Genomic DNA, 12,500 nt, shown 5'->3' on the forward strand with positions numbered 1-12,500 from the left:
CACCCACACTTACCATGTGTAAAACATTTTCACATTCATACAGGTATTCTAAATGTACAAAAAATATTTCTCGTTCTTCCTCTGGCCACAGGCATTCGAAACTCACTCTGTCACATAGGCAGATAAAGATTTATTTATTGATCTATCTGATAAAAAATAAAAGTATGTCATGTATTATTCATTTGCGTTTGTTTATTGATAGTTGTTGTTTTTTGGTGGGTTTTTTTTGTTTTTGTTTTTTACTTTATCGTTATGATTATAATAATACTTATTATTATCATAATGATTATATATTTATTATTATCATTATTGTTGTTGATATTATTATTATGTATGATAGTTATGTCTGACTCTGACCATCAGAACAGCAGAGGAGGCAGTTGCTGTCCTAACACTCCAGACTAAAATTTGATTACAGTGGAGTATGTCTTGCCCAAGTTATATCCCCACTCTCTTGACCATGTGTGTGTGTGTGTATGTATGATATTTGTGTCCGACTGTGACCATCAGAACTGTTCAGCAGAGGAGGCAACTGCTGTCCCAACTTTCTAGACTAAAATTTGATTACAGTGGAGTATGTCTTGCCCAAGTTATATCCCCACTCTCTTGACCATGTGTGTGTGTATGTATGTATATTTGTGAACTGTTCAGCAGAGGAGGCAACTGCTGTCCCAATTATCTGGACTAGAATTTGACAATAGTGGAGAGGTGTCTTGACCAAGTTAAATTTCCAGTCACTGAGCCATGTATACATGTATACATACAATGTATGATATGACCATCAGAGTAGGAGTGAAGGCAGCCGCTGTCTGGACTATCCAGGTTGGACTTTGATCATAGTGATGATGAGTGTCTTGACCAAGTTACATCCTCACTGTCTGGACCATGTATGTATGTATGTATTCCATGTATGATTGCTTTGTCCGCCTGTGACCATCAAGTTTCAAGTTTTAGTTATCCTTTCACTCCTATTGGAGTATGGAGGATTACTGCAAAATAATCTTTTCATGCCCAGAACAAACATTTCCAAATACACAACAATGTCACATAAAAGTTGAGAAAACACAAATGTCTTTAACTCCAAAAGTGTAGCTGGGCAACATTTGCAAATCTAATCATCTTACAGCTAAAGTGACTTTTTTTTTTTGCCTCTTTTGAGCATATTACAGAAATTAAAAACCGATTTCGGAGACAAGTATTTTTTAGGAACATAACTATTTCGTAACTGATCATTATTGGGACATTCCATTATAAAATGAAACTCATCCCCAATCACAGACATGTTGACTGTTCCTTTGTGGTCTTCAAGTGCATCAGTCATGATTCTTTCCAGGAAGATGTTGAAGAGAGTTGGTGAGAGCAAACAGCCTTGCCTCACTCCGACTGTGGTTCTGAACCAGTCCCCTATGTTACTGTTGAAGTAGACTGCGCTGGTGGCTTTGTCGTAGAGGTTCTGTATCACTCGGGTCAGGTTGGCATTGATGTTACACAACCTCATGGTGGCCCATAAAGCTGCATGGAGGTTATTATTGGGACATTCCATTATAAAATGAAACTCATCCCCAATCACAGACATATTACCAACCTTACAAAGCCGTAACTCGCGTGGTATGCAATTAACCTCAGCTTTGATTATAGAGGAGAGTGTCTTGCCCACATTACATCTCCACTCTCTCAGTCAAGAGGGCTTTTGGAAAGTTGGCACTGGGATGGTCCCTTAACTCACTCCGTATGGCCAGTCCTCTCTTCTCCTCTACACAGACCCCTCGGATGTCCACTGGGTGTCTGAATGACCCAACCTTTAGCTTCCGTCGTCAGAATTGTGGTATTCTTTGTCAACATTCACGTCTTCAGTATAAGAACCTTCCGCTTGCAATATTTTGATGATGGTAATTGGGCTGAAACGCTGTTAACGTCGTCTCTTTCGCTGTTTGTATGGAGAGAGTTGAAAGTTAAAGCCAGCTACTGAACTAGTCCTTTGAAAGCTGGAGCACTAAGAGCCATTGTTATCTTGTCTCCTAGTTTGAGAGTCATTGTCCTTCACAGAAGACTAAGCCATCGATGAATTCCTATTGCAGTGGGGAGTTTTTCTTTGTCTTATCACATTTATCATTATTTCCAATATTTATACCAGGCTGTTAATATTATTCTCAAGGCCTGACTAAGCACGTTGTGTTACGCTGCTGGTCAGGCATCTGCTTGGCAGATGTGGTGTAGCTTATATGGATTTGTCCGAACGCAGTGACGCCTCCTTGAGCTACTGAAACTGAAACCGAACTGTTAATATTATTGATATTCCTCTAAAAGCCTTAGGAAGTAGCGCTTAGTCCATAGTGACATCACTGACATCATCGAAAGAAGGGATGTATCTCTGGAAGGCTTCTTCTTCTTCTTCTTCTGCATTCATGGGCTGCAACTCCCACGTTCACTCGTATGCACACGAGTGGGCTTTTATGTGTATGACCGTTTTTACCCTGCTGTGTAGGCAGCCATACTCCGCTTTCGGGGGTGTGCATGCTGGGGTATGTTCTTGTTTCCATAACCCACCGAACGCTGACATGGATTACAGGATCTTTAACGTGCGTATTTGATCTTCTGCTTGCGTATACACACAAGGAGGGTTCAGGCACTAGCAGGTCTGCACATATGTTGACCTGGGAGATCGGAAAAGTCTCCACCCTTTACCCACCAGGCACTGTCACCGTGATTCGAACCCGGGACCCTCCGATTGAAAGTCCAACGCTTTAACCACTCGGCTGTTGCGCCCGTCTCTGGAAGGCTGAAAATAAACACATTTGATCTGGAGTGGTGTGTATCTCCAGACCATTTTCTCAGTATTTGGCTGATTGCACTGGATATTGATTTGTGACTTGAAACACGACTTTCTGCTGTTTTATTCCCGGCAGTCAGTGGGTTAATAATTACTGTTTGAGGTGTTGGTTGGTTGTTGAGGTGGTCAGTTTTGATTGAGGAGTGGTAATCATGTTGATTTATTAATATTCTTGCTTTTGAAGCACAAGTTAGTACATGTATATATTTTTTTTAGCTATATGAAAAGAGTTGGGGGGGTTTAATTGGTAGTGGTATTTCCATATTATACAGATATTAATACAGAAAGAGACTAGCATTATATGATTATGGTGAATGGTTTTTTTTGGTTTATTTTCCTTTCTTTCAGCATTAACTAAGATACGCACTTCGGTTAGGCGGCCCCTAGACCTGAGGGCAGCAAACATTTTGATATTATTTAAATCGGTCACTTCCACCCACGTGAATAGCCAGGGACAGAACCTTAGTGTGTACCCCGTGTATATATATATAGACACACACACACACACACACATGCGTGGTGGTTGCCGTTTCACTGTGTGGGGGTGTGATTGTGGGAGGATTAGTTCTGATGTGTTTGCTTGAGGATATATGTATGTATCACTTGACAACAGCACGGCAGTTTGTCATACAGTCAGTCAAGGCCGTGGGTGGTATTAGGGCTGGGAAGAAAGAGATGATCCTGAGCCAACTAGGGGAAGGGAGAAAAGGGGGGTGAGGGGGGGGCATGGGAGGGTGTGGGGAGGAGCTATGGGGGAGGGGTGCAGGGGGGTGGGAGTTTTCTTGGTGGGGGTGGGGTGGGGGTGGAGTATGGAAACTGTTCACTGTCCATGCTAGATGTTGTTGTTGAATGTTCATGTGTAGATCTATAGCAGTTGACATGCAGGCATTAATATCTGTCTGTCTCTGTCTGTCTGTCTGTCTGTCTGTCTGTCTGTCTGTCTCTCTCTCTCTCTCTCTCTCTCTCTCTCTCTCTCTCTCTCTCTCTCTCTATATATATATATATATATATATATATATATAATGTGTGTGTATGTGTATTTATTCATTTACATTTATGTATTTAAATTAATGCTCCTCCGGAAATGGCCAATCACTTTGATGTAATTTCTCAGTTTCTGCCAAGATTTGTGACTTTTGTTTCAACTTGTTTTTCAAGCATTTGTCAAGGTTATTTTTTTGTGTGTTGTTGTTGTGTGTATGTGTGTGTGTGTGTGGAGGGGGGGGATCAGGGGGGCAGGTAATGGGGGGGGGGGGGTTGTTGCTTGCTTGCTTGCTTTTTTTTCTTTCTTTCTTTCTATCTTTCTTCCTTCCTTCCTTCCTTCCATTTTCACTCTCACTCTATCTGACTGTCACTGTCTCTGTCTTCTTTCTTCCTCCCTCTTTCTGATTTGATCTCTTACACTGTCTGTCTGTCTGTCTCTTCTTCCTTTTTTTTTTCTCTACCAGAAGGCAGAGTATTTTAACATTGTAAAAGCATTACCAAGTGACAAATCATGTCCAAGCACTACAGTATAAATTGATGATCCACGCCCCCCACCCCCCCTCCGCTCCTACGCCCATCCCCACCACCCATGTTTTTTTCATCTTTTGTTGCATCTCTAGGTTATTTGAATAGTATTGGTTGATTCCTGAAATGGGATGTACTGTGATCTTGTCAAATACATGTTTTGAAACCTTTCATGAGTATTCAAATGATGATCCTCGCTGAGCATTTTGTGGCAGACTTGAATGCAGGAAGGGATAGATGTGTGTGTGTGTGTTTTGTGTGTGTTCTCCTCCTCCCTCCTTCGTTCATGGGCTGCAACTCCCACGTTCACTCGTATGCACACAAGTGGTCTTTTACGTGTATGACCATTTTTACCCCGCCATGTAGGCAGCCATACTCCGTTTTCAGGGGTGTGCATGCTTGGTATGTTCTTGTTTCCATAACCCACCGAACGCTGACATGGATTACAGGTATCTTTAACGTGCGTATTTGATCATCTGCTTGCATATACACATGAAGGGGGTTCAGGTACTAGCAGGTCTGCACATATGTTGACCTGGGAGATCGTAAAAATCTCCACCCTTTACCCACCAGGCGCTGTCACCGTGATTTGAACCCAGGACCCTCAGATTGACAGTCCAACGCTTTAACCACTCGGCTGTTGCGCCCATCGTTGTGTGTGTTCAAACTTTAACGCAAGCTACTCCAGCACTTAGGTGATCAGTACTTCTGCACATTTGTTGAAATTACCTTAAAGTAAACATGGCGTAATTTTGAAACTGGCTTAATAGTTTTTAAATACTGTACCTTAGTTGGAGGAATTATGCCTTATCAACCACCAAATCTAACTCATGGTGGTTTTTAAATACTGAATAGACCATTAGCATCAACTGAAAAAAGAAGGAAAAAAAGGGGGTGTATTATTTTAAAGTACAATGTTACGGATAAATCTTTTAACACATGTGTGACTTAAGCATATTTCAGCTTACTGGATTTGCAGAAGAAAGAAGTGGTGTGGTTTTAATGTCAATGTATTGGATACATTTTTAGACAGTTGCGTGACTTCAATGCATTCCAACTTATTACTGGATTTGCAGAAGACAAAAGCTGTGTTGTAAATGTCAATGCATTGGATACGCTTTTAAAGACAAATGTGTGACTTCAGTGTATTTCAGCATAACTAGATTGAAGACAAAAGGCGTGGTGTAAATGTCAATGTACCGGATATATATTTATGGATGGTTGGGTAACTTTATTGTATTTCAGCTTATTACTGGATTTGCAGAATATGAAAGGTGTGGTGTAAATGTCAATGTATTGCGTGCATTTTAGAGACAGTTGTGTGCTTCACTGTATTCAAATTTACTGGATTTGCTTAAGAATAAAGGTAGTAAAAAAGGTGTGGTTTAATTGTCAGTGTATTGGATACATTGTTAGAGACAGACTTGTGCCTTCATTGTATTTCAACTTACTGGATTTGCAGAAGTATAAAAATAGAAAAAAAATGTGTGGTGTAAATTGTCAATGCGTGGATGTGTGCCTTCAGTGTATTTCATCTTATCGTTGGATTTGCAGAGGGGGAACAGGAGGCCCAGTGGTTAAAGGACGCTGGCTACGATTTCATTGTCCGGAAGGTCACCGGTAAGTTTGTGCACATTTCAGTGTGGAGGGAGGCAGGGGAGTTATTAATATTACATTATTACTTTATTTTATTGTTATAGTATTATCATAATTATTGTTATTATTACTACTACTGTATCTGATTATTATTGTTATGATTATTGTCATCAGTAGTGGGCGTAGTAGGTGGTGTCCTTAGTAGGCAATGTCATAATTATTGTAATGATTATTTTACTGTAAATGTTTATTACTCATTATCATCATTATCATCATCATTTGGTGTTGTTAAAAGTGCTATTGTTGGTGTTATTACCATTATCATTATTATTATTATATTGTTGTAATTACTATCAGTATCATCATCATCATCATCATCATCATCATCACTTATTAGCATTATTATCTTCAGTACTTATCTCAGTCATCAGAAGCTACTGCGTCATTACTGATTACTACAATTACTACTTACCTGAGTAATCATTCATCATCATTACTAATGTAACTATCGTTATTACTTTGTCATAAATAATGATGACTACCAGTATTATTATTATTATTATTATTATTATATGGATACTTATATAGTGCCTATCCTTGGTCAGAAATCAAGCTTAAGCGCTTTACAAACATGAAGTCATTTGTACAACAGGCTGCCTACGTGGGTAGAGCCAACTGATAGCTGCTGTTGGGCGCTCGTCATTGTTAACTGTATCATTCAATCAGGTTTTAGTCACACGCACAAATACTCAGACAGACATGTAAAACTCAGACAGACATGTAACATTTTACATGTATGACCTTTTTGTTTATTTACCCCACCATGTAGGCAGCTGTACTACGTTTTTTTGGGGGGGCTGCATGCTAGGTATGTTCTTGTTTCCATAGCCTACCGAAGGCTGACATGGATTTAATGTGTTTATTTTATCCTCTGCGTGCATATACACATGAGGAAGGTTCAGGCACTAGCAGGTCTGCACATATGTTGACCCAGGGAGATCGGGAAAAATCTCCACCCTTTACCCACCAGGCGCCGTTACCGAGATTCGAACCCAGGACCCTCGGATTGAAAGTCCCAACGCTTCAACCACTCAGTTATTGCGCCCGTCACTAAACCTACAGTAACTTAACCTGCCCCTACCCCCTCAACACCCCACGCCCTTAGTGATGTGTGTAAGTGCGTTGGGTTACGTTGCTGGTCAGACATCTGCTTGGCAGATGTGGTGGTGTGTATATGGATTTGACCGAACGCAGTGACGCCTCCTTGAGCTACTGAAACTGAAACTGAAACTGATACTGATGTGTGTGGGTGACAGAGGGGCAGGACATGAGCGACGATGAGCTGGAGGCGGTGATGTCCTCGCTGACCGGACGACAGGCGGAGGCGGTGAGGCGGCGGGTCAACACCCTCACCACCACCATGCGCAGGAAACGCGGGGCCACCAAGCACCTGCACGTCAAGGACATCTTCCCCACGCCCGACAACAGCTCCCCGGTGTGTGTGTGTGTGTGTGTGTGTATGCTTGGTTACTGTTGCCATGGTGATGATGGTTTTTGTTGACTCACTTGTGTGTGTGTGTGTGTGTCCATGGTAAACTTTAATATTGACATTTTCTCTGCAAATACTTTGTCAGTTGACACCAAATTTGGCATAAAAATAGGAAAAATTCAGTTCTTTTCAGTCATCTTCTTTAAAACAATATTGCACCTCTTGGATGGGCACAAAAAAAATAAAAAATAAAAAAAGAAGCCTGATTATATGCAAACTGCATTTACTGTTATATTTATATTTTTTTGTATTCTCTAAACTTGGCACTTTGACCTCTTATTCTGACACAACAACAAGAGGAGTCAATATTATCATTTTTTGTTCAAACAGGAACTTCTTTTGCTAAGCATGGAATTTTTATTTATTTTGCAAATGTTTTGGTGCAGAAGTAAAAAAGGGAAATTAATTTGTAATTAATGCTAGGGGACTTAATTTATCACAAGTGAGTCTTGAAGGCCTTGCCTCTCTTGTGTTAATGTGGGTGGGGAGTTCTTTTCCTGTGTTATACGCACCGTGTCCGACAACGTTTCTTTGGTGTGTGCTTGTGACTATGATGTTGTTGTAATGATAATGGAGGGGTGGGGTGGGGGCGGAGGATTTTTGTCCTGTTTTGTATGCATGCTCGACAACATTGTATTGTATTGTATAACTCTTTTTGTCACAACAGATTTCTCTGTGTGAAACTCGGGCTGTGGGGAGAGCAAGTCGCTACACTGATAGCGCCACCCATTATTCTTTTTCTGTTTTTCCTGCATGCAATTTTTTGTTTTCTGTGGAAGTGGATTTTCCTGCAGAATTTTGCCATGGGGATCCCCTTTGTTGCCATGGGTTCTTTTACATGCGCCAAATGCATGTTGCACACGGGACCTCAATTTATCATGTCATCCGAATGACTAGCGCCCAGACCACCACTCAAGGTCTAGTAGAGGGGGGAGAAAATACTGGCGACTGCCGGTGTGATTCGAGCTGGTGCACTCAGATTCTCTCACTCTCTAGGCGGACACGTTACCTCCAGGCCATCACTCCAACACCTCTTTTGTGTGTGCTGGTGACCATGATGTTGTTGTAATGATGTGGTTGGGAATTCTTTCCTGCATTTCACAAGTTTTTTGCAGTGTGGGAGGAACATTTTTTTTTTTTTTACAATATCACAAAAATCAGGTCACTCCCACACATGTCATAATGACAACAACAACTGTGATGAAGATAATAGTCTGTGGTAGCTAGAGTTATGATGATAATGATTATGAAAACAATGATGATGATGATTATAAATGATAGGCCTGTAATTAAATGATGAGAAAGGATGATGATGATATTGATAGGCCTATATAATGAAACCATGAAAACACTCATGAAAGCATGCCGTTACAGACTACAGGTACGCTTTCAGACAGGTAGAGTCTCTCTCTATCACCCGAGCTAGCAGACCACAGGTATGCAGAGTGGATAGGGTGTGTGTGTGTGACAGGAATTTCAAGGGAGGCGGACTTGTGTGGCTTTTTGTTGGGAGTGGAGGGGGCGATGCAGATCATGGGGGCTAGGTGGTTGAGTGATCCATGTCTTGCGGCAGAGTTCTTCTTCTGCGTTCACTCGTATGCACACGAGTGGGCTTTTACGTGTATGACCGTTTTTACCCCGCCATGTAGGCAGCCATACTCCGTTTTCGGGGGTGTGCATGCTGGGTATGTTCTTGTTTCCATAACCCACCGAACGCTGACATGGATTACAGGATCTTTAACGTGCCGTATTTGATCTTCTGCTTGCATATACACACGAAGGGGGTTCAGGCACTAGCAGGTCTGTACATATGTTGACCCGGGAGATTGTAAAAATCTCCACCCTTTACCCACCAGGCGCTGTCACCGTGATTCGAACCCGGGACCCTCAGATTGACAGTCCAACGCTTTAACCACTCGGCTATTGCGCCCGTCATGGCAGAGTTCAACTAACATGGAAACTGCTTTCTGCTGTGTGTTGTTGTTGTTGTTGTTTGTTTCTGTGTGTGGGGGGGGAGGGGTGTTGTCATTTTGTTTTAACTCACTCCGTGCGGCCAGTCCTCTCTTCTCCTCTACACAGACCCCTCGGATGTCCAGTGGGTGTCTGAATGACCCAACCTTTAGCTTCCGTCGTCAGAATTGTGGTATTCTTTGTCAACATTCACGTCTTCAGTATAAGAGCCTTCCGCTTGCAATATTTTGATGATGGTAATTGGGGTGAAACGCTGTTAACGTCGTCTCTTTCGCTGTCGTATGGAAAGAGTTAAGACCCTTACTGTATTGTTTTTTAAGAATATACTTGTGTTGAGCATAACTACGCAGCAGATACGTACTTTATGATGACAGAAAAAAGATTGAAAAATACTCATTTGCAAACCCATGTAAGAATAGAACGATGCTTTGTATATCTTAAACAAGGGCACACCCACGCGTGCACACTCTCTCTCTCTCTCTCTCTCTCTCTCTCTCTCTCTCTCTCTCTCTCTCTCTCGCACACACACAGTCCAAACATGCGCATGCCTGCACATCTGTGTGCACACACACTCACTCACCCTCAGCACATATGAATTTACACACAATTGTATACATACACATCTACAGAGTGAAGGTGTACAAATGAAAGAACAAATGCTAACAGTGACACAAAATTTTAGTAACAAAGAGAAGAAATGATTACACTACTTTGGTTGACGTCGTGTTTGTTTCAATAGTTTTAACCTCTTTTCAGTGTGAGTGATATTAGATGGAAACAAGACTGTGAGTAAACCTCTGTGTGTGTGTGAGTGTGCGCATGCGTACGTGTGCACGCTTTGTGTGTTTGTGTGTGTGCATGTACATACAAAAGCAGGTGCAGGGTATGTGGTGTGCTGTGAGGTGTTGGTGGCAGGAATTAACGAGTGGCTGAATGTCAGTTTTGAATTGATTTATTAGTATGTTTCTCTTTCTTTCTTTCTTTCTTCCTTTCTTTTGTTTTCTTTAACCTCAGCAACAGTATTGAAGTTTGACTGACCTACCATCATTATTATTTTTTAGAAAGAATTTGGATCTTTATGTGGAAAAAAAAAAAAAGATTGTTGTCTTGTACTGTGCTATGCTAGACTGTTCTTGGCTTGCTGTATTATGCTACGGTATGCTACATTTCACTGCGTTACACAATGTTGCTTTGCACTACACTGAACCGCTACACTACACTGGACTACTCTACACTTCACCACACAGCACTGCACTTCACTGCACTGCACTACAGTACTCCACACTACAATACTCTACCTTATACTGCACTACAGTATTCCACACCACACTACTGTACACTACACTGCACTGCACTGCACTGCACTGCACTGCACTACAATATTCTACACATCACTACTCTACACTACACTGCACTACACTACAGTACTCCACACTACGCGACTCTTCCTTACACTGCACTACAGTATTCTACACAACACTGCTCTACACTGCACTACACTACAGTACTCCACACTACATGACTCTACCTTATACTACACTACACTGCACTACACTACAGTACTCCACACTACAGGACTCTACCTTACACTGCACTACAGTATTCTACACAACACTACTCTACACTACACTGCACTACACTACAGTACTCCACACTACATGACTCTACCTTGCACTGCACTACAGTATTATACACAACACTACTCTACACTACACTGCACTACACTACAGTACTCCACACTACATGACTCTACCTTGCACTGCACTACAGTATTATACACAACACTACTCTACACTACACTGCACTACACTACAGTACTCCACACTACACGACTCTTCCTTACACTGCACTACAGAATTCCACACTGCACTACACTACACTACACTACACAACACTACGCTGCACCACACTACACTGCATTGCACTACACTACACTGCACTACACTGTACTGCACTGCACTGCACTACACTGCACTGCACTGCACAACAATGCACTGAATTACACTACACTACACTACACTACACTACACTACACTACAGTAGTCTACAATATTCTATAGTACTCTACAGTACACTATACTACACTACACTACACTGCACTGCACTGCACTTAACTGTACTGTATTGCACTACATTACACTACACCATTACACTGCACTGCACTTGACTGCACTGCACTACACTGCACTAGACTACACTGCACTACACTACACTACACTGTGCTACACTACACTACACTACACTACATCACATTACACTGCACTACACTACACTACACTACACTACACTACACTACACTACACTACACCATTGCACTGCACTGCACTACACTACACTACACTACACTATTACACTGCACTGCACTTAACTGCACTGCACTACACTGCACTAGACTACACTGCACTACACTACACTACACTGTGCTACACTACATTACAATACACTACTCCACCACACTACACTACAATACACTGCACTGCACTGCACTGCACTGCACTGCACTGCACTACACCACACCACACTACACCACACTACACTACACTATGCTACACTACACTACACTACACTCCCACTTTTTTTTTTTTTTTTGATTCTTTTGTTTGTGCGTTTGGGTTTTTGCTGTTGTTGTTTTTCAAGGTTATACAGAACTTATTTTTAGCTTTTCAGTTCTGATATGGCTTGGTGTGTTATGCTTGGCGATAAGAATTTGCTAACAACAGAGACGTCTTTTCAAACCCCCTGGATCGACATCATCGTTTAGCCTCTCTGGGCCCAACTGAATTGAAAAGTGACATAATTTAGTATGAAAAGTAACATTTTTCTGGTAAGAAACTTGACATACTTTACTAGAAAAAGAGGCGTATTTCAGACGTCATTAGACGGGCGCCATAGCCGAATGGTTAAAGTGTTGGACTTCCGATCTGAGAGTCCTGGGTTCGAATCATGGTGACGGCGCCTGGTGGGTAAAGGGTGGAGATTTTTACGATCTCCCAGGTCAACATATGTGCAGACCTGCCAGTGCCTGAACCCCCTTCGTGTGTATAC

At 41.8% G+C, this 12,500-nt stretch overlaps 1 protein-coding gene across 1 annotated transcript in view; it reads left to right on the forward strand.

Annotated features, from left to right (window-relative positions):
• The window catches only part of LOC143277077 (rho GTPase-activating protein 18-like), a 46,018-nt gene that overhangs the window by 12,532 nt on the left and 20,986 nt on the right, over positions 1-12,500 (forward strand). Inside the window, exons 3-4 of the mRNA XM_076581816.1 lie at positions 5,894-5,959; positions 7,252-7,430. Coding sequence (XP_076437931.1) covers positions 5,894-5,959; positions 7,252-7,430 — 245 coding nt within the window. The remainder of the gene's footprint in view (positions 1-5,893; positions 5,960-7,251; positions 7,431-12,500) is intronic.

This window comes from Babylonia areolata, chromosome 33 (genome assembly GCF_041734735.1).
Source record: "Babylonia areolata isolate BAREFJ2019XMU chromosome 33, ASM4173473v1, whole genome shotgun sequence".
NCBI lineage: Eukaryota > Metazoa > Mollusca > Gastropoda > Neogastropoda > Buccinidae > Babylonia > Babylonia areolata.